The following is a 25329-nucleotide window of genomic DNA, read 5'->3' as shown; positions in this document are numbered from 1 at the left end:
TATGTGCTGAAATATACTGGGAGGGAGGAGAAGAAAAACAAACCCAGAAACATCCATTCCAGTGGGACATGCCTGAGCATCCAGCAGACACGTCTGTAGTTTGATATGGAAGCATTATGTAATACTTGGAATCTGATTAAATGAGACAACTCTGTGAAACTGTAACAATTAAAAAACCCAGCACGTGATTTTCAATATTAGGTGTTAGCTAATATTTATGTTTGGTTAATAAAATGTGAGAGAGGATTGAAAAACTGATTACACTAACCCCATTGTTGGAGTATTTGCTGTTGTTTTGTGATCTGTTGTCGACCACCTAAGCTGAGAGAAATCTCCTGGCTCCTATTTGTTTTCTTTTCCAGTGATATTGAGATTTCCCGAGCACAGAGTCCAAAAGCTGTTGATGTACTTGCCAAGGAGATAGGATTGCTTACAGATGAAATTGAGATCTATGGCCAAACCAAAGCCAAAGTACGTTTGTCCCTGCTGGAAAGGTTAAAGGATCAACCAGATGGAAAATATGTTCTAGTTGCTGGGTAAGAATGCACGGTAATGTCGTTAATGTCCACCCTTTTCACTCATATTAATATAAACATGCAACTTACATCGTTTTAATATACTGCACTAATAAGAGCCCTGAATGTTCTCAGCTGTAGGATGCTCTCTTCTCAAAGTGAGCAGTTTTGAAATTTTGAAGCAATACAACTTTTCTTCTGAACTGTTGTTACTGAAGTAAAGTGTATTTTGTATAGGGAGTTTGTTCTAAGCTTCTTAAATATTATCTATTGGTGTGTCGAATTTTTCTTAGTGTTTTATCAGAATTTTAAGCATTTAACTTGAATATTCAAGTCTGTGTGTATTCTGCTTGTTTATAAATAAGCTTTAACAGAAGCTACATGCTAATCTGTTGATATTAACAATACTTTTTTTAATATATTGAAGAACAGATTGCAAAGTTTAAAAGCCATGGTTTTTCTCTGAAATGTAGACATGTCTCCAGGCAGGCTTATCCTGCTCCCTGTTCCCACGATTTTAGCAAATGCTGTGCTCAGTGGGAATTATGTGCTTCTCTTCTGAAGAGCTACAGGGTTTTGTTCTTCTGCATTCAGAGACACAACATTTTTTCAGTCACCTGGCTTGCTAAGTGGAAACTTCTCATTCTGATCAATCATTTGAAGGTTCTACTATTTAAATTGCAGTGTGTTCTTTATGTCCTTAATTAATCTATATTACGTATTCCTTGTAAGTAAAAGTGGTCAGGTTTAAAATACAGCTTTAGGCTGATCCAGAAGAAGAATGCTGCCTTGATCTACCAATTCCTTAGTCAGGATAATGTTCCACAAACTGTTTGTTGCACTACCTTCCTATGGAGGGAGCCTGGTTTTCTGGCACTGTCTGAGTTGGGGCTGTTCCAGACTGACAGACCTGATGTTACAAATCTGAGGCACACTGGTTACGAAGCTGCCTTCAAAGCTACAGGCAAGAACTGCAGTCTATAAGCATCTTCCTGGAGGATGTTGGAGCAGTTGTTTAAGAAAAGAATATAATAACTGTTGAGCCTGGTTTCCTTTGGCACAGTTGTTTGGGTTGTTTTGGGGTTTGTTTTTTTTTATTTTGCTGCTTTGGAGAAAGAAAATCAGATTCAGCATTTGGCTGAGTTTGAGAAAGTTGCTACCACATACTTTCAGGCTCCTGTGGTCACTGGGTGCCATGCTGCAGGCTGTGCCCGGCTTCTCCAGCAGCAGTGTCTCACAGAAGCAGAGGTTGTTTGCAAAAATCTAGATGCCCATGATGCAAAACCCCATTCAGGTGGAGTTTAGCTTTCATGCACCAGCGCGTACATTTCTTCACACCGCTTTGGCTCCCACTCTTCTTCAAGGAAGGAATCTCAAGCTGAACGCTGTTTTGTTGGCACAGACAGAAGTGTTTATGTGTGTGGAAGAAATGGGGAGGCTCTGACTAGCAAGATGAGAAGCTGGTGACAAGTAGAAAGTTGTATCTTCTGAAGATTACATAACACCTGTGGAGACTGACCTGCATTTCACAAACGCTGTGTTTGGTACCTATGCAACTCCATGGTGCAATATTTGTAACTTGTCTGAAGTCACTGCATCTGGTGGAGTGAGCATGCAGCCACATCTGCCATACAAGGAGTGGGAATGCTCCCTTCCAAGAGAGTTCAAGTTTTTCCATTGAAATATTGTACAAACAAAAAAAAAAAAGGGAACCCATGTAACATTTATTTAGGTGTTCTTGGCTGTTCTCATTTGCTGAAATGCCTGTAGTGGACAATGATTTTAACAAAAGGGGGGAGCTGCATCTGGTAGGGAAATGATCAGTACAGTGAAAACTGAATACCACTCAAGTGTGGAATGTGGGGAGTGAAATCCTCAGTGGCTGCCTTCATCTGCTCGCTGCCAAGGCAAGGTCAACCAAAATCTCCATTTGGATTATGATGTTAGTTCACAATAACTGAAGATATTTAGAAATTCTTTTAGAATGATGTGGTATAGGTCTGCAGAATAAGTTTTCAGTTCTTCAGAGGAAACATTTAAGTATATGCTTATACTTCAGGGTATTTAGTCTGATGGAAATATTTGTTAGGTGTGATTTGAACATTCTGTATGTGAAGGAAGTGAAAAGTGTATGTGTGTATTCAGCAAGCTGCAAAATTTCCAACTTCCATCTATGATCCAGCCTGTGACATTTGTACCTGGAATTGCACAATCAGGTTTAAATGTTTCATGATGTCTGGGAATTTACTGCTGTCATGCTAGATCCCAAACTTGTTGCTCTGAATAGAAAAATGCAACCAAATGCACCTTTTATATCTAGGGGTAGTTTTATTTATGATTTTTTTCAAAAGTTGCTATTAACTGGGAAGTCTTCCTCATACTTTCTGAATGCACTCAAGTACATCTAAATGCCTCATGTAATACACACTTTGTATGCTGAAAAATTGCAGTTTGATTAACAGGTTGTGTCACTGAAAAATAGGATCATAGAATGGCATGGGTTGGAAGGGACTCCAAGGATCATAGAGTTCCAACCCCCTGCCACAGGCTGGGCCACCAACCTCCAGGCCTGGACCTACACAAGGTTGCCCAGGGCCCCATCCAACCTGGCCTTGAACACCTCCAGGGACGGGGCATCCACCACCCCTCTGGACAGCGGGCAGCCTGTTCCAGCACCTTACTGCTCTCTCTATAAAAAGCTTCCCCTGAATATCTAATTTAAAGCTTCCCTCCTTTAGCTTTAGTCCATTCCCCCTTATCTTGCCATTATCTACCCTTTAAAAACATTGATTCCCCTACTGTTTGTATGCTTCTTTCAGGATGGAGGCTTAATTTTCTTCATGATTTCCATTTTCTTCATTCTCTGTTGATTTTTTTTTTTTCTCTGGTGTCTGTGTGTGACTTGTTACAGGATGTTGGGACACTGGGGTGGCAAAGCCAAGAGTGATCATGGAGCAGTTAGCTCTTGGGCATCAAACACCTGTATACAGGCTTTTAGCATGCTAAAAAAAATACATAGCAGGATATGTTGACTCAAACTGCCTCCTGTTCACTGCAGGCTGAGACTGTGCAAAGGAACAAAGCTTGCACATGTAGCTAAGTTTAGTACCCAGGGTAACTTAATCATCCATTCTAGCATGTAGACAGGGTATTTATGAACACAGTATGAAACTACTCCGTTCTTAAGGAGTCTGTGTGTGTTCTAGCATGTTGTTTTTAAATGCTCCAGTGCTGGGGCTTTTACCAGTTGATCCTGGAAACTTGTTCAGTTCAAAAATGCAAGCGGAGGAGTAATAGAATATGGAAAAATTATGAAATATAGTGCTGCTTTTGATAAGAAGCATGTCAGGGTTTGAAATGCTGGGAAGTTTAAAATAAGTACTTTTCACCGAACTTTAATGCATTGTGATTAACTACCTTTTGGTAAAATAAAAGTGGCAGAAAAATACTAAATTAATGCTCATACAAGTTGTACAGTGGTAAATATCTTAGTGACAGAATTCTCAGGCGTGAGATTGGATTTTTAATGGGTACACATTGGATTATATTTTCTGTTCACTGAGTTTCTTGGGCCACAAGGTGCTTAAAAGAAAAGGAAAATGGTAGACATAAAATAAGAGGAAAAATACAGGGAGGAATAAGCAGGGAAAACACCACTGCGTTGATGCACTGAAGTATCCGACAATCCACAACAAAGTCGTGGCTGAAACGGTTTGTCATGCATTCGTCGTGTTGGTGCACAGCTCCTGATTGGGTTTTGGATGGGCCTTCATTGTCTTTTGAGAGTTTGTAGTTGTGAATTCCTCTGTCTGTTCCCAGCTTTGCTCAGCTTCACAGTGGTCACTGTGCTTTCATAGCTGGAAGCTCCAGTTCCATTGGGAGGCTTCCACTGCAATGTTGTCATAATCTCACCTTGATGAAGCAACGGGAGTTGCAGTGCTTCTGTGTCCAGAAATAAATCTCTGACAGTTGCAATCTTGGATGGGAGATTGTTTGACACTCCAGCCAGGGTCAAATCACCACAGACATATATATAGGTGAGGCTGTCACTTGTGGGAACTCGGGTGCACATGCCCTCCATAGCTTGGCTCTGCATGTTTCCATGTGGATCATGGGAATGGTGAACTCATTAAAATCTTTGAAACTGCTGATACTGATGATTTGAAGATAGGATATTTGAAAGAGGAGAATTGTCACACATCCAGTAAAGTTCTTGCTGGAGTCACAACGGCTGGGGTAGCTGTGAGGAGGTTACAGCTGGTGCAGTGTATCATCTCACTGTTTGTTTATTTTCTCTTTGGGAGACCTCATGTAGCTTTCCCACAGAAACAGCTCTGCTCTAAGCTAATGTGATGTATAACAAACAAACAGAAAGTCTGCATATTCTTATCTTTGTTTTGATATACATAAAGAGAGAAGGCTTTCCAATGTTATGGAAGACTTACTTTGCCAAGGAGCTGGTGACTGCTTGGTAGGCGGCAAAGAAGTCTTAAGGAGAAAAATGATTGTGGGGTTTCAGTGTTTAGATTGAAAACATTAAAAAAATTCAAAGAAGAATGCAAATGGGTGTAAAAGTCTCTCGAAGTTCATTAAAATTTACTGTGTTTTAAAGGTTGGGTTTTTTTCCCTAGATTTGCATAAGTCAAAACACAGCGTTGCACAATTGAGCTAAAGTTAGCCATCGGCAGTTGTAATTTTATACTCATGTGAGCAAGTGACCTACGCTGCAAGAGTGTAGGCTCAGTAGTGTAGCCAGCAAAAACATCTCAATGTCCACAAAACAGCTTAAGTGGATTATTTATTTGTAAAACCGATCAAAGTAGGCCAGGTACAAAAGGGAAGCTTTTAAAAATAAGCTTTCTAAGGATATTATCATAATAGAAATCTCTCCATTTCAGGGGGAGGGGTGTTGTGGGGTTTTTTGTTTGACCTTTTTTTTTTTTTTTTAAACTAGTATTTAAAACTGAGGTCCTGGTAGCTATTGCAACTATTAAACACCGGTTTAGCTCTTAAGTTTTATCCTGTAGTCTCTAGGCTGCTGAGAATCAAAGGTGTCCTGCCAGGGCGTCTCATGTAAGATGAGAAGTTTGGGATAGGGAAGCAAATTGTCTCTACCAGTCTGGCTTCACTGAATAGTGTCATTTGCAGAGTGCTTGTGTTTTGTTAATTCTGTTAGGTGGACAGAGATTGTGAAGTCAGGTTCCTGGTTTTGACTCCTCAGGGGTTCGTGCATGTACCTGCTGCAGTAGATGAGGTTTCTTGGGAGAGTGTCATCCAAGTGCTGTAGACTGTTTATGGAAGGCTAGTTCCTGGTTTTCCTACATTCCAGCTGCTTTCAGACATTTTGAGCTGTTGGATATTCATCTTGAGTAACTCTAGTTCCAGGAAAACTAAAGATCACAATGCTTCTCAGAAGGGAGCGTACAGATTAAAATGTACAAACACATCTGAGGAACACCCTGAAAGTGTAGGCTATTAAAGCCAAGCAGATTCAATGAAGCCAAGGTCCTGTCTGCAAAGACATGTCTGTTTAATGGTGCAAACCATTGTCTGCTTGTCTTTCTCCCAGAGTCCTGCATTCTCAGTAGGGACGTGGCTGGTGCCGAGTGTCAGCGTACCAGTAATTCAGCAGAAGCAGTATCTGTTCCTACCAGTTTGATCAATAAGCAATTGTGTGTTTCTCGTTTTGTTCTCTGGAAAAGGGGCTTTCTCATAGAAAATTCCCAGTGCTTTCTGGCTCACTTTACATAACTGTTGTAGAACACTCCAGCTGGGCTACCAGAACAATTTTAGTAATGTGGCGTTTGATTACTTGCATCTTCTGCAGTGGGTAGATCACAGAATCACAGAATCATAGTGTTGGAAGGGACCTCGAGAGATCATCGGGTCCAACCCCCCTGCCAAAGCAGCTCCCTAGCTCATATTGCACAGACAGGCATCCAGATGGGTCTTGAATATCTCCAGAGAAGGAGACTCCACCACCTCCCTGGGCAGCCTGTCCCAGGGCTCTGTCACCCTCACTGGGAAAAAGTTCTTCCGCATGTTGGTGCGGAACTTCCTGTGCTCCAACTTGCAGCCATTGCCCCTTGTCCTGTCTCCACAGACCACTGAAAAGGGGCTGGCCATTTCCCCCTGCATCCCATACTTAAGATATTTATAAACGTTCATTAGGTCCCCCCTCAGTCTTCTTTTCTCCAGGCTGAACAGCCCCAGCTCACTCAGCCTTTCCTCATAGGGGAGATGCTCCTGGCCCCCAATCATCTTTGTAGCCCTTCTCTGGACTCTCTCCAGGAGATCTCTGTCTTTTTTATACCATGGAGCCCAGAACTGGACACAATACTCCAGGTGGGGCCTGACCAGGGCAGAGTAGAGGGGGAGGATCACCTCCTTTGACCTGCTGGCCACACTCCTCCTGATGCAGCCCAGGATTCTATTGGCTCTCGTAGCCACCGAGGCACATGGCTGGCTCATGGCCAACCTGTCATCAACCAGGACCCCCAGGTCCTTCTCCACTAAGCTCTTTTCCAGCAGGTCATCCCCCAGCCTGTACTGATACAAGTGTATCCTTCCCAAAGGAATACCATTCTTCATGCAGTTACCAACATGCCTTCTGGTTGTTACGCATTTGCCTTTTAAGTCATGGAAGGTGGGATGACCAAACCATTCACTGTGTTGGGTTGGAAGGGACCTTAAAGTTCATTTGGTCCCAGCACCCTGCCACAGGCAGGGAATAGTTTGGATAATAACTTATTGATGGTGCTTTAGAATGTGGCAAGCATGGTGTTATAAAGGTGGGGTAAAAATGACCAAAACAAAATGCCTAAATTAAGTAACCCATGTAAGAGGTGTTCAGAGTTATCAGTAGACAAAATACTATTTGTGAAGATTCTCAGTGTCAGGGAATCTTATAAATGTACCAAACCCCATTGATTTCACTGGAACGTGAGGTAAAACATTACTTTTCTGAATAGGAACGATCTTTCCTAGGAATATATTAATTTGACTTGCTTCCTATTGCCCAAATTTTTCCAGACCTGTCTAACAAAGGTTTCTTATTTTTAACAACAAGCCCGGAATCTGATGGTGATGATAGAGAAGATAGATAGGTGACAAGTTAATGTTTTTCATGTGTTTGCATTTGTGGGACAACAAAGAGCTTTTGTCAATCTGGGAACTAACTGAACTAAGCTGAATCTCAAAGGCAAAGAGACAACACACTTGTCTCCCTGCATTTGACAATTTTACAAATGTTTTTATGCTGTTTAACTTGTGATCTGAGGATAGCAGTATCCTGGAAAAATTGCTAGTTGGAAAAGGAAGTGTTGCCAATTGGAACTTGGTGTTTCCAATTGGAACTAGGTCTTTTAGCTCAAGTTTGGAAGAGGCCATAGGAAAAGGGTTTCTCTTTGACTAGGATGTGTTAGTTATGTGCTTGTATTTCCTCGGGAAAGAACATTAGATCTTAACATCAGCTTCACTAAGGTACTTACTTCTCTGCAGGTAGTGAAAGCAGCAAAGATTTGAATGGTTCCACTTTGCCAAAAAGTAGGACTTGTGTGAGTGGAGCTTTCTGCTTTTGCCAGTCAGGAGGAGAAATGCTGTGACTTGAATCATTTGAATGCATTGTGGACATGTGAGATGTGTTCACACTTTAAGGGAAAGAAAAATGAAAAAGAAAAAAAAAAAACAAACCAACCAGCCCCCTGGCATTTAACATGGGTCATAAACAGATGTGCTGACCTTGAGAGTAGGGAGGACATCACTTAAACTGAGGTGTCTTTCATTCACAGAAGGCTGATGCATTTTTCTACTTGAAAAATCAACTGTGTCCCTTCATTACAGGGAGAAGAATAGAGTGGAGGTTATAGTCTCTGATTTGAGATCGGATGCCTTTCTGAAATACTGTCCTGGTTCAGTCATGGTCTAGATGCGGGAGTTGTAGCATGAGGTTTTTGAGCTTTGGTATGGGAGGTCAGTCTGTGATTCTAACTGTCCCTCATCACCCTTACCTCTGCAAAAATGTCATGAAACATAAGTATAAAATCATATTCAGTTGAATATAGTGACTTTTTGTGTCCTGTTTTATTTAAAAAGCAGTTGATCTGTCACTGTTGAGAGTTATGAAGACCTGGAAACTGGAGAGGGATAGTTGAGTTTTACAAACAGAAATGTTGGGATTTTAATTTAAATATTCCATTGTTTCATTCACAGTTTGCACAGTGGGAATAAAGCATCTCGTACATTATTACAGAAAAGTATTAATACAAGCTCAGAATATGTTGATAGATGGTTTGTTAATGAAACTGGTGAGACTTTTGTGCTGTAATAAAAATGTCTAAATTCAATATATTCTTTTCAGAACTTCTGCCAGAATAATATTCTCTTTTTCTGCTATCATAGTAAATTGCTTAAATAGAAGACACATGTATATTAGCATTCCAGCTTGAGCTAGGGGCTAACATTGTGGCAGTATTTTTGTGGAGATAAAGTAATCTTATTGAAATTTGCTGTACAAATATTCTTCATTGAAATCAAAAGCTGCAAGTTCTGACATCCTTGGCCAAGCTGACATCAGCAAAGAATTTGATTAATCTTCTTTTTTTTGTTTTGCTAGAATAACCCCTACACCCCTAGGAGAGGGAAAAAGCACAGTCACAATTGGTCTTGTTCAGGCGCTTACTGCACACCTTAATGTTAATTCTTTTGCTTGTCTGAGACAACCTTCCCAAGGACCTACTTTTGGAGTTAAAGGTATGTAATATTTGCAGACTCTATGACCTCTTTCAGATTAAAAGAAAAGCACGCTTTTTTTCTTTCTTTCTTTCCTTTCTTTTTTTAAAAAAAACAACAGAACAAACCATCCTTAGTTACTTCACTAACTCAGTGGATTGTCTACATGGTAGCATATTGGATTTTTTGATAAATTATAACTAATAGATAAAGGTAAGACTCATATCTATGCTCATGTACTTTAAGTGTATTGATAATGCAGACAAAGCCCAAACACAATGAAGAGCTCGGGGGTGAGTTAGCCAGGAACTTTGTGCAAATACATACTCTTCCGGCCACTCATTTGCTTGGAGACTGTAAAGGTGTCTCTACAGGTTACTGTTTAATTCTTCCTTGGGAAGGTGTTCTAAATCCACCCATATCAACGTGCAATATCCAAGCTAAGGTAGTTGCAATTATGCGTGTAGTTTGGCTGTGGCTGTGTCGTGCAAAAAAGAGGTCACAGAACATTAGGAGTTTACACCCGAATCAAGGGTTGCTGCCTTTTTGCCTAGAAACCCTTTTTAAGAGTGTGAGGGCCAGGTGAGAGCCAGCCAGAGTTCAAGCCTTTCTTCAATGCCAATAGGAAGTAATGCAATCTTTTTTTTACCATTTCTCAGCTGAGGTTGGTGCCTAACTGGGCAAGCACTCCCCATCTGCTCTACTTTGCTTTGCTGAAGTTTAAGTTAACAAGTTTGATTTCAGCTGGAAGGCTCCTGGTGCTTGGTGCTTCTCAGCCAAGACTGGTGCATGTGAGTGCTTTAATCCCTCCACTCAACTTGTGCGAAGGCAACAGCAAACTCCTTTGCCTGTACCCTGGGAGGCAGTGGGGAAGGAGCGCTCAGGCGAGGGTGTGAAGGTTTCGTTCAGAAGCGGTGCTTGCTCGTGACTGCTTTCTTTCCATCCGACAGCTGCATGTGCATGACTATGTCCTAAATATGGGCAGGAGCAGGGGGTGACCCTTATCTAGCCAAAGTCTGGGCCAGCCATTATGTTTCCTTTAAGTTCAAGAATTATCATTTTACTGCCTGCTGAAAAAAGCCAGCAAGGTTTAAGGAAGTCTTGTTCATTTGGGTGCATTATTGATCCCCTAATAGAAATTAAAATTTAGCAGTACTCTGAGTTTCACTTCATGTGTTTAAGGGTGGTGGTGTGTTGGGTTGGTTTTTTTTTTCAAAACTGATGTGTGTCTGATGTGACCATATGCTTCCCTGTGCAGGTGGAGCAGCCGGTGGTGGATATGCTCAAGTGATTCCTATGGAGGAGGTGAGGCAGCAAGTCCCTGTCCCTTTGGGAGGAGTGAGCAGGCCAAAGAGGCTGCTCCAGTGCTTGGTCGGTGGCAAGGGTCTTCCTGGAGAGATGGGGTGGTCCTTGCCACTTCAACGTGGTTCTTGCCACCTCCACCTGCCCGCTGTGTGGCATGGAGGGACTGTGGAGTAGGGTTGCAGAAATATTGGACAGTTACTGCACATTGTGTTGGTTTCCAGAGTGTAAAATGCAAGCAGATTCTCTGGGCACGTAAAGGTAGTATGCCTAAGCTTCTGCATATACTCTAAGTGCTTCTTTGGAAATGCATGATGGTTTTACTCCAGGCTCAGCAAAACCATTCCATGGCCCAGACTGGTGAAGTGTCAAGAAGACCCCTGATGCAGTGCTTAGTTACAGTTTGGATCCCTTAGTGCATGTGAGTGTGAGCACAGTTGAGGGCTTAGAATCTTTTTGACTGGAAAAGACTACTAAGATCCAGCTGTCAGTCCACTACCACCATGTAAACTAACCACGTCCTAAGTGCCATGTCTACATGGTTTTTGAACACCTCCAGGGATGGTGACTCCACCACCTCTTTGGGAAGCTTGTTCCAATGCCTCATCACTCTTGCAGAGCAGAAATTTTTCCTAATATCCAATATGATCCTCCCCTGATGCAACTTGAGACCATTTTATCTTGTCCTATTGGTAGTTACTTTGGAGAAAAGACTAACCCCCACCTGGCTAGGACATCCTTTCAGGTAGTTTTAGGGAGTGATAAAGTCTCCCCTCAACCTCCTTTTCCCCAGACTAAATGATCCCAGTTCTTTCAGCCACTTCTCATTAAGACTTGTGCTCCAAACTCTTCATCAGCTTCGTTGCCCTTCTCTGAACCAACTCCAGCACCTCCGTGTCCTTGTAATGAGGGACCTAAAACCGAACACAGCACTCAAGCTGCAGCCTCACCAGAGTCGAGCACAGGGGGACAATCCCTTCCCTGGTCCTGCTGGCTGCACTATTCCTGACACAAGCCAGGATGCTGTTGGCTTTCTTGGCCACCTGGGCACACTGCTGGCTTATGTTCAGCCGGCTGTCGACCAACACCCCCAGGTCCGTCTCTGCCAGGCAGCTTTCCAGCCACTCTGCCCCCAATCTGTAGGGTTGTATGGGGTTGTTGTGATCCAAGTGCAGGACCCAGCACTTGGCTTTGTCAAACCTCATATGGCTTGTGTCAGTTGCTGTCAGTCCCCCTCTGCCATCAGTGCTGCAGTGCAATTAAAACTGACCTCCTGCCTCCTCCGGTCAGATGTATAGAAACACAAATCCTCATCTAATCTAAAGTGCTGATTTCAGATACTGCCACAAAACTTTGTCGGACAAACTGTATCAGCAAAGTTCATGCCTGATCAGGTACAGGCTGTGCTCCCTTGCCTAGCAGAGAGCTGGCATGCATCCCCACCGCCAGCATGCACGGCGCGCTCTGGCAGATTCAGCAGAAACTTGCACCTCTGGTCCAGGTCAATTAGTAAATACTGACAGTAAACTGATTTAGTATTAATGGTCTGGAACCATAGCTTTTGGCTTTTCGTTCTTGGATCATTTAGCAAAGAATAAAGACATTTTTGGCTTTGTTTGGCTAAACTAAGGGTAATTTACCATGGACTCAGGGGCAAGCCTTTCATATAGCTTGGTGTATTTTCAGCCTGATAATAATTCATCTCTTCTGATAGGTGACTAATAAGAGCTGTAACATCAAGGAGATAGCAATGGTTCTTGCTGCTAATCTGTCCTTTAGAAAATTGAATTAAATGGTTTCTTCTAAAAAGATTGTATTGTTTTTACCTTCTAGTTCAATCTTCATTTGACTGGAGACATTCATGCTATAACTGCTGCAAATAATTTGCTGGCTGCGGCTATTGATGCTAGGATCTTGCATGAGAACACTCAGTCTGATAAGGTGAGGATTATTTTCTGATACAGGCATGACATTTTTCTTCACAATTTTTCAATAAACTGCATTTCAAAGCAAAATAAGCTGATTATCTTTTTATATTTTCATGGTGTGAAATTATTGCTGCAGCCATTCTGTGTTCTTCAGGGAAATTTTGCTTATAGAATGTATTCTTCTAGCAAATAGCTATCATAAGGTAGTCTTTAGGGTAAAGATCTTGCACCCAGAACACTGCTAAATATTTCAAACTCTACTAGATAGTCTGATAAAAGATTGTTTTTAGATATATATATAAACTTAGTCTTTTTAATAATGTTATACTCCTTTTAATGTTGAAAATTATGCTTATGATTAGGGTTGATGTCTATAAAAAGAAGGGGTTGTGGGGGAAAATAAACTAGAGCCTCTTCCCTCTGCTAAATCTGTTGTGATCTTAACACAAATGCTAACTTGAGCCTTTAAAGGGTAGGGAGAAAGTAAAGGAAGGAGCCTCTTTTTTTGTTTGTTTGTTTTTGTTACAGTGTTAAAACTGAGCAGGGGTATTATATCTCCTTTATTTCATACAGCACAAATGTACTTTTAGGCCAGTTTGCAACTTTCCCGGTTACAAAAATAATACAAATTCTTTTAGGCAACCATAGAAACACAGTAATATTGGTAATTGGACTTAAACTGTTAAATCATAGGTGTTGCTCAAAAGCTTATCGCCTTCTCAGAATTGTTTTTTTAAATTGCTAACTGGAACTTCACAACTGATGTGGTTGGAAAATTTTTACTGAAATTACTCTGAACAAAAGAAAAAAAAAAGAGCTTTTCATTTAACTTATACTGGTTGTAAGCTTTTTTCATTACCTTCTCGTGTTTATTTTCTAGGCTTTGTATAATAGACTGGTTCCAGTTGTGAATGGTGTGAGAGGATTCTCTGCTATTCAGCTTGCCCGTCTGAGAGTAAGTTGTTAATGTAATCTCTCCTCAATTATGCTGCCTCTTCATAAAATGTACTCTCTTACACAACTTGTTTAAAACTGTTTGATGTATGGGACTGAGTTTGTATAAACCTCAGTCATGAATTTATCAAGCCCAGATTTTTTTCTGAAAGCATCGTCCCTGAAGTAACAGGATCTGGGCCTGATATTATTTTCATAGCTATCATTTTTTGCTCTTCTCCTGAAATAAACCAATAATGTTTTTAAATGCTGTGTCTTTCCTGATGAAATATTAGAGTTTAGACTTTTAAAAATACTTTTCCTATTATGGTAAAGTCCTGTTTGAAAGCTCACATTCTTTGGTTTTGCAATATTTTCTGGGTTTGCAAGTTTACTATAGCATATACTTCTGAGGTTTTATTGATGTCAGCTTGGCAGTGTCTTCTTTCAAGGGGTAGAAGTACATTTGTGTGCAGCATTTATTTATGCATCCTATCTTGCTTCCTGAATGCTTCCAAAAGAGCTTCTAGTTCATGAAAAAATTAAGTATCTGGATTCGAGGCTGCTGTTCTGAAAAATACCTAGAGAGCAACACAGTCCACTGGCGTAGGGGAAGGAGAATCTGAATCCCCTGAAGATGACCCTTAAGGACATCTTCAGTCTTCTGCATCCAGTTCCATGTTTGTTATTGGCTTGAGTCCTGATCAGTGATATTTTTAGAGTCACTGGATGGCAACGGATAGGTGCCAAGTGTGCACTTGGAATTAGGGGGTGGAAGGGTGGTAACACCAGATTCTGTTTAGGAAAAAAATAAATGAATTAGTTTCTCATTACTTTTTAAGCTCTTGTGCTGCTCATTTGAATGCTAGTAAGCTAAAATGCCTGGTTGACACTGTGGCAGAACGGATCTCAGACTTTTCCATCAGAGTTTTGGAGTATTTTCATTCTGTCCTTGCCTACACTGTATGTAGAGTAACAGATAAGGGAGGAGGGGAGTGTTTCGGTTATTCATGACATACCAACTATCTCTGCAGTTGAAATGGCTTCTCTCTTTTCACATGAGCTATAACTCAGTAGGAAAAAAAGTCTGGTTTTATAACATTTGATATTTTGAAAATAATCGAATTATTTTGCTGTGAATTATTTGTTAAGATTCCTTAAAACTAAAAGAGAAATAAAATATAAAGAAATATCTTAATTGGGTGGGGCTACTTTTTTTTTTCCAAGAGGATTATTAGGATTGAAATCCCTCCCTTCCCTGCGTGATTTGGACCTGTAATTACAGAAGGTCCCATGTGTGCTTTTTTTCTTTTTTCTTTTTAAACTCCTTGTCTGATGTCATGAGCTACCTTTTTTATCCCCCTGCTCCTCAACCTTTTTCCTTTTTTGCCAGTAATCATTAGCCTAAGACCTTCTTACCCTACCTCTTCTCTTTAACTGCTTCTATCCCACTGTTTTCTTTGTCTCCTTCTCTGTCAGCTCTGTGTCATACTTCCTCCCATCTGGATCCAGAGCGGTCAGCTTTTTTCTTGCTGCTTAGATCCAGTACAGATGTTGTTGAGACCCCAGGAGGAACATGCTGCTTCCTTTGCTGTCCCAGTGCCCAGCCCTCTTTGCAGCAGTTTATAGTTACTAAAAAAAAGCAAAAAAATACTGAAAATTCTGCTGTCGACCCTCTGTAGTACAATGCTCTGGAAAAATGTTTCTGGGCAAAAGACTGATTGATACCCCAAGCAGGAGGGATGAGCACTGAACTCGTGCTAGTGGGATATTGCTCCTTTCTCAATCTACCTAGTTTCATAGAATTTTAAAAAACTGTCTAATTAATGTTAGAAAAAATTTAATACAGGACCCACAGTTCAACGCATAGGCCTTGCTTCATTAACCTGGGATGAAAACTCTTAGGGTACCAATTGTCAAAACCTGCCCTTCTCAGCACAGTGGGAAATGCCCCAGTGCCTGCATCTGGATTTGAAAGCATCTGTCTGTCTGACACACCAATCTTCAAAAGGGAGTGTTGCAAAAACAGTTTTAATGCCCTGAAAAGGATGTCCCCGGGTCTCTAGAAATAGCTGTTGGTTTAAATAGGGAAGTAACTGTGGTAGGTCATTGAAATAGAGTATTTTTAGACTTCTAGAGTTGCTTTATTTTTAGCCCTGAAGTGTAAAGATGTTGGTTAATTCATTGACAAATGCTTTCTAATGCCAGAGAAAGTTATGATTTTTTTTTCTTTCTTTTTAAGGCTACAGTTCTTAAACACTGTTTTCTGATCCGTCTTTCACAAAAAAAATGTTTGGTGTTGCTGAAATAGTCAATCTGTAAAAGCCAACAGGTATTGGCTCACTTATAATAACTGACTGACTTTATGGATGATGAACTCTTAAAGCAGAATTTTTTATGTCATTCAAAGATGATTTTACGTAAGACAATGCATCTGTCTTTCAAAGATTTCCACAAACTAGAGCAAGCAATTATCTTTTTATTAGTAACTGATAATGTTGAATTTTCTTTGGTTTACCTTATGAGTTTTTTCTGTGTAAGAAAGAGATTGTTACTTAATGGCCTATGAGTACTTGTTTTTTCTTTCATTTCTCCACCTGCATTTTCCCCTTCATTTTGTACAGAGGCTGGGAATAAACAAGACTGATCCTGGGACTTTGACAGAAGAGGAGATCAGCAAATTTGTGCGCCTTGATATTGATCCATCAACCATAACATGGCAAAGAGGTGTGTAGACTGAAAGACTCACTTCAGCTTGTATTTGATCATAACTTATTTCCTAATTTGCTTAGTTTTACCTGAATCAGAGCTGTTTCTGCTCTCTAACACTAAGACCAACTCATTTGCAAGTGGGAAGTGTGTGTGCATAACAAATTTGGGTGCAGTATATTTCTCTAAACTTGGTCAAATATCTGCAGTAACTTAAGATACTTTGCTAGTATTGGGAAAGATAGGTTACTCTGACAGTTTGAGTGCATCCCATGTGTCTCACATTATATAATACATCTTAAAACATACGAACGTGGCTTTTCTGTGCATTTTACAAACCTTATCCATTCTTTTCTTAACTGTGTCTATTATGGTTTTATATTATTTGTACTTTACTTAATTTTGGTCCCTTATCCTGTCCAGTTTAGCACTCTAGGTATATCAGAGATTGAACAAGTCTCAGGGACTGTGTTCTTCCTGTTATTGAAGTGTCTTGAGTTTTTTGCTTTGTTAGGAAGAAGAGGTAAAAGATGTGGTATGGCTTCAAATATGTATGCCAATATTGGGGTTTAACCCCAGCTGGCAACTGAGCCCCATGCAGCCACTCGCTCACTCTCCCCTTGTAGAATTGGGTAGGGAATCAGAATACTAAAAGTGAGAAAACTCACGGGCTGAGATAAAGACAGTTTCATAGGTAAAACAAAAGCTGGCCATGAAAGCAAAGCAAAACAAAACAAGGAATTCACTCCCCAGTGCCCATGGGCAGGCAGGTGTTCAGCCATCCCCAGGAAAGCAGCACTCCAGAGTGCATAGCAGTGACTTGGGAAGACAAATGCCATCACTCCAAACGACTTACCCCCTTCCTTCTTCTTCCCCAGTTTTATATGCTGAGCATGACATCATATGGTATGGGACATCCCTCTGATCAGCTGGGGTCAGCTGTCCTGCCTCTGACCCCTCCCAGCTTCTTGTGCACCCCCAGCCTACTCATTGGTGGGGTGGGGTGAGAAGCAGAAAAGACCTTGGCTTTGTGAAAGCACTGCTCAGCAGTAACAAAAACATCCCTACATTATCAATGCTGTTTCCAGCACATACCCAAAACACAGCCCCGTGCTAGCTCCTTTGAAGAAAATTGTCCCAGCCAAAACCTGCACAGCGGAGCAAACAGCTCTCCCACACCCGTAGCAACTGCCCCTTGCATTTTCCAGTTTTAGTGCAGGATTTAATTTCATTGTTTACCTCAACTTCTGTACCTCTCTTTTTCTTTTTTAAGCAAGTGAACTTTGCATGAAGTTTTGAGCTAAATTCCATTGGATTTTATTTTCTTCCTAAGTTCTCAAACACCAAAGTTGTTAGTTCAGAGTCATTGTTAAATGCAATGTGTTGTGATGATCAGAGATAAAAGGTGAAAATTCTTGGCCATGCTTTACTGTGCCCTTTGTGTGCACGTTATCTCTTGGGATATTTTTCTCAAAGTAATACTGAGAGATGTGGCAAAAGATGGTTTTTATTAGTCACACAGTGTGTCTGGAGGCGACCCGTATTACAGTGAAGGAAGAATATAAATATTTAGTGTAATATGACTCATCGTTTTTATCAGCACGGTTTGGGAGGGGGCAGCATTACTCAACAGCTGTTAACCTCGAGGTATTTAGTTCATCTCAAACAATGTTAATGAAAATTCTATTCCACACAACTCTATATGATGTTCATATCTTAAAAACCTTCAGGAAAAAAAAAAGGTCTTCATGTTTTAGATAACTTGGAAAATGTTTTATTTGGGTCTGTTTCTGCAGCCTGTGTGTCTGTGAAGCTTGTTACGTACCAGGAGTTTGTAAGGCAGAAAGGACAGATATCAGACTATGTGAAAATTAATTTTTGAAAGTGTCACAAACTTGAATTTCATTCTCACCTTATACTAATGTGAAAAGGTAGAACATACCGAAAAGAAGGAAAGCTTCCCCTTCCTTACTCTTTTCTTGGTATCTGGAATCTATTTATATCTCTAGAGGATAAGTAACTACTTTAAACCTAACACTTTGTTGAGCCTAAATTTTCCAGAAACATTTACTCAGGGTATGGAAGAGGGAGAATTTGGGAAGGAGAAATTGCTTTTGTGGCAGAATTAATAATTTCTTATTGTGCTACTTAGAAGTGCAGCTATTGAAATTTTCCTGGAGAATGAATTTTGACAATGATGAGAAAGCCAGTGTATCCCAGTGACCAGAAGGAATTTCAGGGGTAGTTGTGATTTCATGGTAAGGCTGTTCAGGTTACACAACTTCACTTGGAAGGGCCGGACAAAAAGCAGCCCACTCTCTGTCCAGGCTGGTGGGAAGGCCAGTTCCTGCTCTCAGCAGTGCCTGGCAATGCAGCACAAACATTTACATTTGCTTAAGGCTGCCTGTGATACTGAGCTTCCTAGGAGGAGAAAGGGGTAAGTTTGTGGTTGTGATCTGCTTGCTCTAGGGCTTCACAGTGGCATATGGTACCACAGCTTGGTATGAGGCTACTGCTTCCGTGTACCAGGCTCTGTTCTGCAACGTCTGCCAGAACTGTAGTGTTTTAGAGTATGACTGTGTATAAATGGAAACCAAAATGAATTAACCAAATCTGTGTTGCCTCATCCCTTAAATGGAATTCCTGAACAATTTAGGGAAGAAGGCATGTATGGTATTTACAACAGCCCCATGAGAAATGCCCAAGAAGGGGAAAAAAAAGCCTTGCTTTTTTCCTAGCTTGCTCGCAATCCCAAATTGGGATTCCTTAGGATTGAGTTTGAAAGTCCCCCTTGTTCTTGGGTAATTATGTCATCCTTAAATTTGTTAATTTCCAAAAGCATCAGGAAAAGTGGAGGAGGTGATTTCACTGACCTTCAGTACAGATAGCTTCTCCAGTGGTTCCTTGATTCTCTACTTGTAAATGAACCGGGCTCCAGTCTACATCTACCAGATTGACCTGATTGCCAAACCACAGACTGAATGGATCAAGAGTACCTTCCACCCTGTCTTTTAGAGTTGGTGCAAATTAAAACATTTGTAGGGCTAAAGAGCCTGTGAGAAGGAGGGAGCCTCTTTTTGCATGCTGTAGGGATTTCCATTCCTGAGAAGGAGAGGCCTTGGACTTCGGTCTCATTTTCTAACAAGCAGAAACATCCTCATAGTATTTCTTCCTGTGAAACATCCTTCTCAGTTCTCAGCAGATGAGAGACCTCTTGAATTACTCTCAGTCCTTCTTTTTGGTTCCTACAAAGGCACATTTGAAGTTGAGTGTTGTCAGTGCAGAATTGGAAAACTTGGCTTGTGATGATTGTTAGTGAAGTTAGCAATCCCGCAGGGTGGTTTGGACATGCCCTTGCAATACCAAAAGCGTTTCCAGGTTAGAAATACAATTGTCTGAAATTGAAGTTGTGTTAAATAGCAGATGGTCGATCTTGGCAGTTGAAAAAACCATTCCTTTGAATGCTGTGCTGCTGAATGTGGAGTTAGTTACTGTGATGTGCAAGAAAGTGACTTGTCTGAAAGAACTGATCTGACAGTATAATCATCCTGTAAAAGGAAAACAGACCAAGTTTAACCCACATCATGTAGTCTTAAAAATCAGTTCTTAACAAGTCAGTGGTGAAGCAAATGATTTGGAGTAGGCCTGAGGTGCACTGTAGGTCCTTGCTAACATGTTTTGCTTTTGCTGTTCCGTTCTTTCAGTGGTGGATACAAACGACAGATTCCTGCGCAAAATAACAGTTGGGCAGGCAAATACCGAGAAAGGCTTTGTCCGTCAGGTATGTAAAGGCAGTTAATACATCTCAGTCTGAACAGACTTTGCTTTAAAGGCTGAGAGATGTGTCTGCAGTTCTTTCAGTGTACTACTTTGAATCACAATGCTAACATCTGTTGCTGCTGTATAGTATTTTTGCAGCGGAACTGGTTGTGTTCCTGAGTAAGTGACTCTGAAGTTTCAGAAACAGAAACCAGCACATATTGCACAGTGTGTTGAAAGCACTTGAAAAAATGGCATGTGTTAGGGGTTGAACACTGTCGTCCTGTTAGTGTAAACTGTGCCCTTATGCCCTCATAATGATAAATTGTATGATTTTTCTTACTTTTTTTAAGTCCCTCTAACTATTTATATAGTATTTATGTAATTTAAATTCCATGAGACTGCTGAAAGTTTATTAAAGAACTTACTGCTGAATTGAAAGCCAGACTTTTCCAACACTACCTGAACAGGTGTTCCTGGTGTCATTTGGGTAAATGTGTTTCTGAAATAATGCAGTGTGAACCAGCAGTGGTAGGTGGAACAAACTCATTGGGATGACATTGATGTTGCCTCTAATTCGATGAAGATACTGTAAACTAACATTCTGGATCATGATGTTTGCGTGGTTCTAACTCTCTTAAGGTGAATAGCTATTGTGGTAGAGACAAGCCTAATTCATTTTGGAAATCCTATCTTTAATTTTTCTTTATCATTTCAGACCTCTTATAGGCTTTGTGCCTAAGTAAATAAACCAAAAAGTAGTGTGCTCGTGGTTTTGCTCAATTCAGCTGGTAAACTGGTCACATTGGAGAGAAGAACTAAAGAGAGAAATCACAGATTGGTTTGGGTCAGAAGGGACGTTAAAGATCTCATTCCAACCCCTATGTCATGGGCAGGGACACCCTTCTGCTAGGAATGCTCACTTGTTTTGCTTTTGAACACATAGGGTAGAGAATTTTCTGACTATAACTTACAGAAAATTCAGTATTAGCTAATACTCATCTCTGATAATGGACTGGGACTACAAAATATTATACTTGGTGTAAGTTCCTTCAACACTTGAGACATTTTCCTATGTTTAGATGTGTTTTCATGACTCAGTGTGATTATTAGCTTTGAGCCAGGTTCTGCCAGCCTTATTACACAGCATTTTACCACTGTATTTATGCTGTTAAATTAAACGTGGGTTGTTTTATTATAGACTACTAGTTGACATGTGGCTGTCAAATGTTGCTTCTCTACTGTTTTGGCTAAGACGGCCTTGACGCTTTCAATTTTGATACATTGGACTGTTGCACATCCATTCATATTTTACCATGGGCTCAGGGCTAACAGGAAAACTCATTTCAAAGCCTAGCCGGAGATCCAGAGAAAACAGGACTTCACAGTTAACAGATGCATTTTATAAATATTTGGAGTGATGTTCTAGCACTCCTACAATCAATGCCACCTGTGGAAAATGGCAGAGCACAGCGGGCACAAAAGCCTGCATTTTAATGAACAGGGATGCTGTGGTTTCAAGAGAGTATTACATGACTGATGCCCTTGATCCTGCAATTGAATCCATGTGGGTGGATCCTTTCATCAATAAAGAACTGACTTTACAGCTAACGCTTCTGTCAGCACTTCATAGGTGTATAAAGGTTATTAGAGTTAAAATAGCACCTGCTACCACAGTCTTTTTCGCCTGTTTTTTCAATTAAATATTATGTCACTCTTTGGGCATCCATCTGGGATCGTTTTTCCTGTCCTTTGGGGTTTATATAGTAACAATGGTAATAACGCAGGGAGGGTTTTTTGTTTGGGTATTTTTTGGTCTCCTTATAAACATTCTGATAAAGGTAGATACTAATCCAGCATACGGGCAGCCCATAGAATTTCACAGGCTTATTTTCCGTCTTAGATATGCCGCAGTGACTTACTGGAGACATTCTGAACTTCAGAAAAGATAATAGCAACCACGTTATCGCAACACTGACAGTGCTCAGTGTGTACATATCTCTTCCTTTCTGTGCCCAGAAGCACAGAGAAGTGCTGGAGCATCTTCAGTAGTTTAGACCGGTGCGCAGGTACTTGGAGGTCAGCCCAAAGAGGGCTGCTCTGGGCCGTAGCTCTCCAAGCAGAATCTAAAAGCAGGAACACAGGTTTAAAAAGAGCAGAAGCTGTTCAAAGCATCAGGCAAACGGATAGGAGTGGTAAGGTAAATGCTGAACAATTTTCTATGTAGATGCTTCCTAAAGAGGCAAAGCCCTCGATTTGAGCAGATTCCTCCAGCACTACTCAGTATGGGATATATCTGGTAGAGGTCTGATGTTGAAACAGTCCTGGGGGCTTTTTTTACATAGCACTAGGATGTCAATTACTACGTTTTTGCATAGATTTTAATTGCTTGAGATGGAGAGATTACTAAAGAAGCTGTAGTTCTTGTTCAACCCCATCATTGCATTCCTATCACGTAACACATAGTAACTTGGTCTTTCTTCTTTATTTACATTCTGACAGTATGTGGCCTGGGCTTTACTACTGCTAAATTAGTATAAATACTGCTGATAGATACTGCACGCTCTTAAAGAAAACTAAGGATCGCAGCTTATCTTGTGCTGAAATACTGCACAATACAGCTGTATATCTACAAGAGCAACAGAATTGATGGCCACATACAGTTCTTGGGGTGTTTTTTAACTTACATGTTTGTTCATTTAAAAAAAGAAAAAAAGGAGGGTGAAGATATATTTTACGTTATTGTAGGTCAAGCACAAGACCTCGCAGCATTTTGAATTTATGTAGAAAAAGAATGATCAAATGTAACAAGAATGTTTTTGAAGCCAGAATAAAATAAAATTAAAAAAAAAAACAACCAACCAAAAAAACAACTTTTGGACAGCATTACAGGAAAAAAACCCAAACAACCCCACAATGCTGTGCTCATGCCAGTAAAGCTCAAAATACATCTGGTGATTTTTTTTTTTAATTTTTTTTTTCCGCAGAAGAAAATTCTTGGTTCTTCAGGGAGTTCTGCTAAGGGTAATACGAGCCAAGGGGCTAAGCACTCTGCAAGACTGGTCCTCAAGTAAATGAAGTGTAATGCAGAACATTAACAAGGGAATATAAACAAAGTGGTCGAAGTTATTGAAGTCTGAGTAATCTCAAAAGCTGGGGGTTACAGTTTAGAACTTGCTTGAATTCTAGAGTGAAATCTGTCTTTCCTGAATCTATTCCTGACAGTTCCCTGTGCATATTTGACCTGACTTTGATTTGGTTCATGATTCTCATCTATTTTACAGGCTCAGTTTGATATTGCTGTTGCAAGTGAAATTATGGCCATCCTGGCACTTACCACCAGCCTGCAGGATATGAAGGAGAGACTGGGGAAAATGGTGGTGGCTAACGACAAGAAAGGAGGACCAGTAACAGCAGAGGATTTGGTACGTTCAGTGCTGTAGACCCGTGAATAACCTCTGATGCCTTTGTTTTGCCTCTTGAAGCATTAAAAAAGGCAGGTGCGTGCCAAGGATTTTGCTTTGAACAGCTCACTCCGATATCGAAGAAAGATCATCTTCTGGGCCAAAACTGGCTTGAAATGAGAACAAGATGCAGAACTTGTTTCTCCAACTCCTTGGTAACATCTGGTTCAGGAAGTCTTTGGTCTCTGTAACCTACTTGGATAGTTTTCTGTACTTAAGCCAAACAAATGTGGTGGTGGAGGGGAGTCAGAGTGTAGGCTCCTACTTGAGAGCACTGGTAATGTTTGCTACTGTACTTGTGAAGTGTGCTCAGATGTTACTATGATAGTTACCACATAAATCAGAAGGGAAACTCATACCACTAAATTAGAATGGAAACAAGCTATTCATAATTCATAGGTTTGTTATTAGTGCTTGGGGGACAGGGTTAACTCTTCACATCATTAAGACTTTTTCTTCCTTGCTTTCATTAGTGTGCTGCTGTTTCCTCATTCTCCACTTCAGCTTTTCAAAGAAGTCAATGTAGTCTTCCTTTATATCAAATTCTAGTCCTTATAGCCAGGCTGTGAGTCGGAAAACAGCGGTGAGAAGCACACATGTCTGTATAGGCAGGTTCTGGTGCAGTCAGAAGCTACCAGTTAACCCTTGCAGTCCAACTGCATGCCAGGAGTAGGCTCACTCTGAATGGCAGTAGTTTACAACAATATTAGATTATCTGAATTCTGAGGCCAAATTAAGTTCATATATTGCAGACTGACAGCACACTCTAAGTACAATAAATATGATAATGCTTTGCTTTTATGCATTTTTTTTTTTTTTGTCATCTAAAACATCCTTATAGCAGCGTCTTGGAGCCGTGCTGACATGCCACCCTGCTGGCAGTGACTGCCTGTATCGCACAGAACGCGTGTGTGTGTTCCTGGTTGTCCCTTTCTGTGCAGACACCCACATAACTTACTGGGGTTTTAGAATGAGCGAAGGAACTGGTATCCTGCCTTATCAGCAAAGACAGTGAATCCACAAGCCAGTTGGATTCCAGTTTAATAAGGGAATGAAAACAAAAACTCTTAACTTGCCTGGGTTTGAGTTTGAAGATACGATAAGTGTACAAAATTTTGTAAATACAGTCACCATTAAAATTCAAAGTGAATCTACTACTTCCAATTATTCAAAAGAGAATGTATTTAATATTCTGGTTGTCGAAGTTTTTAGTTTTCCTTTTCAGTTGCATACTTTTGTATTGGCCAAATGAGTTACCTTATAAAGCATATGCAAAAATTTTGAAATAATTATCAGAATTAAAACTGCATTTGTAATACATGATCTCGATGCTACTTTGGTATAAAAGTACATTCATGTATTAATACTCAGCAAAAATATTAAACCTGTTGTCCACCACTTAATGCTAATCAGCCTGATGAATGAAAGCAGAGGCTTTTCCGAAGGCTGGTTCATCTGTATCTGGTTCAAAATACAGTGTTAGGGCTGAAATTATGAACAGCACACAAACCTTTAAATTTTTCCACAATTTTGTGCTCAGCAAAATGTCTGTTACTAATCCAGTTTTGAACAAACTTAGCATCTCAATCATTTGACAGTGTCACTTGTACTGAATATACGTTTCTATTTCTTCTTTAAAGCCATGTAGAAGCCACAATAGAAGAACTGCCCAGGAAAAAAAAGAAATATTAAAAAAAAAATTCGTCATGGTGTCAAGGATATGTATTGTGACCATCTGCAGTAATGCTGCTGCATTCTTAGCCTTCTGTAGGTTCCCTTCTTCATACCATGCACAGGGAGGCCTGTACTGCGTGACTCACGTGTGAAGTGCAGGAAGTCATACCTCCTTGGTTGCAGGGTGTGTTACAAAAGAGGAAGAGAACTGTGGGAAAAATAGGAAGGAGATTTCATGGTTGAGGCAGAAGAGTGCCTTTTGCAGAGTTGAATTCTATTCCTGTGTTTTTCACAAAGCTTATGTGTGATGCAGTA

General features: G+C 40.5%; 2 protein-coding genes across 2 annotated transcripts in view; both read left to right on the top strand.

Annotated features, from left to right (window-relative positions):
* The window catches only part of LOC311189377 (monofunctional C1-tetrahydrofolate synthase, mitochondrial-like), a gene marked incomplete at both ends in the record, with an annotated part of 34717 nt that extends 24796 nt beyond the window's left edge, over positions 1 to 9921 (top strand). Inside the window, 3 exons of the mRNA XM_084261047.1 lie at positions 363 to 536; positions 9130 to 9266; positions 9905 to 9921. Of these exons, the coding sequence (XP_084117173.1) occupies positions 363 to 536; positions 9130 to 9266; positions 9905 to 9921 (328 nt within the window). The remainder of the gene's footprint in view (positions 1 to 362; positions 537 to 9129; positions 9267 to 9904) is intronic.
* Positions 9922 to 10507: 586 nt separating this feature from the next.
* LOC311189706 (monofunctional C1-tetrahydrofolate synthase, mitochondrial-like) overlaps positions 10508 to 25329 on the top strand; it is a 117754-nt gene continuing 102932 nt past the window's right edge. Inside the window, exons 1-6 of the mRNA XM_084261421.1 lie at positions 10508 to 10550; positions 12381 to 12488; positions 13356 to 13430; positions 16033 to 16135; positions 19822 to 19898; positions 23161 to 23301. Of these exons, the coding sequence (XP_084117547.1) occupies positions 10542 to 10550; positions 12381 to 12488; positions 13356 to 13430; positions 16033 to 16135; positions 19822 to 19898; positions 23161 to 23301 (513 nt within the window). The 5' untranslated portion in view covers positions 10508 to 10541. The remainder of the gene's footprint in view (positions 10551 to 12380; positions 12489 to 13355; positions 13431 to 16032; positions 16136 to 19821; positions 19899 to 23160; positions 23302 to 25329) is intronic.

This window comes from Gallinula chloropus, assembly GCF_964237585.1.
Source record: "Gallinula chloropus genome assembly, chromosome: 3".
Taxonomy (NCBI): domain Eukaryota; kingdom Metazoa; phylum Chordata; class Aves; order Gruiformes; family Rallidae; genus Gallinula; species Gallinula chloropus.
This window is presented reverse-complemented; position numbering and strand designations above follow the sequence as displayed.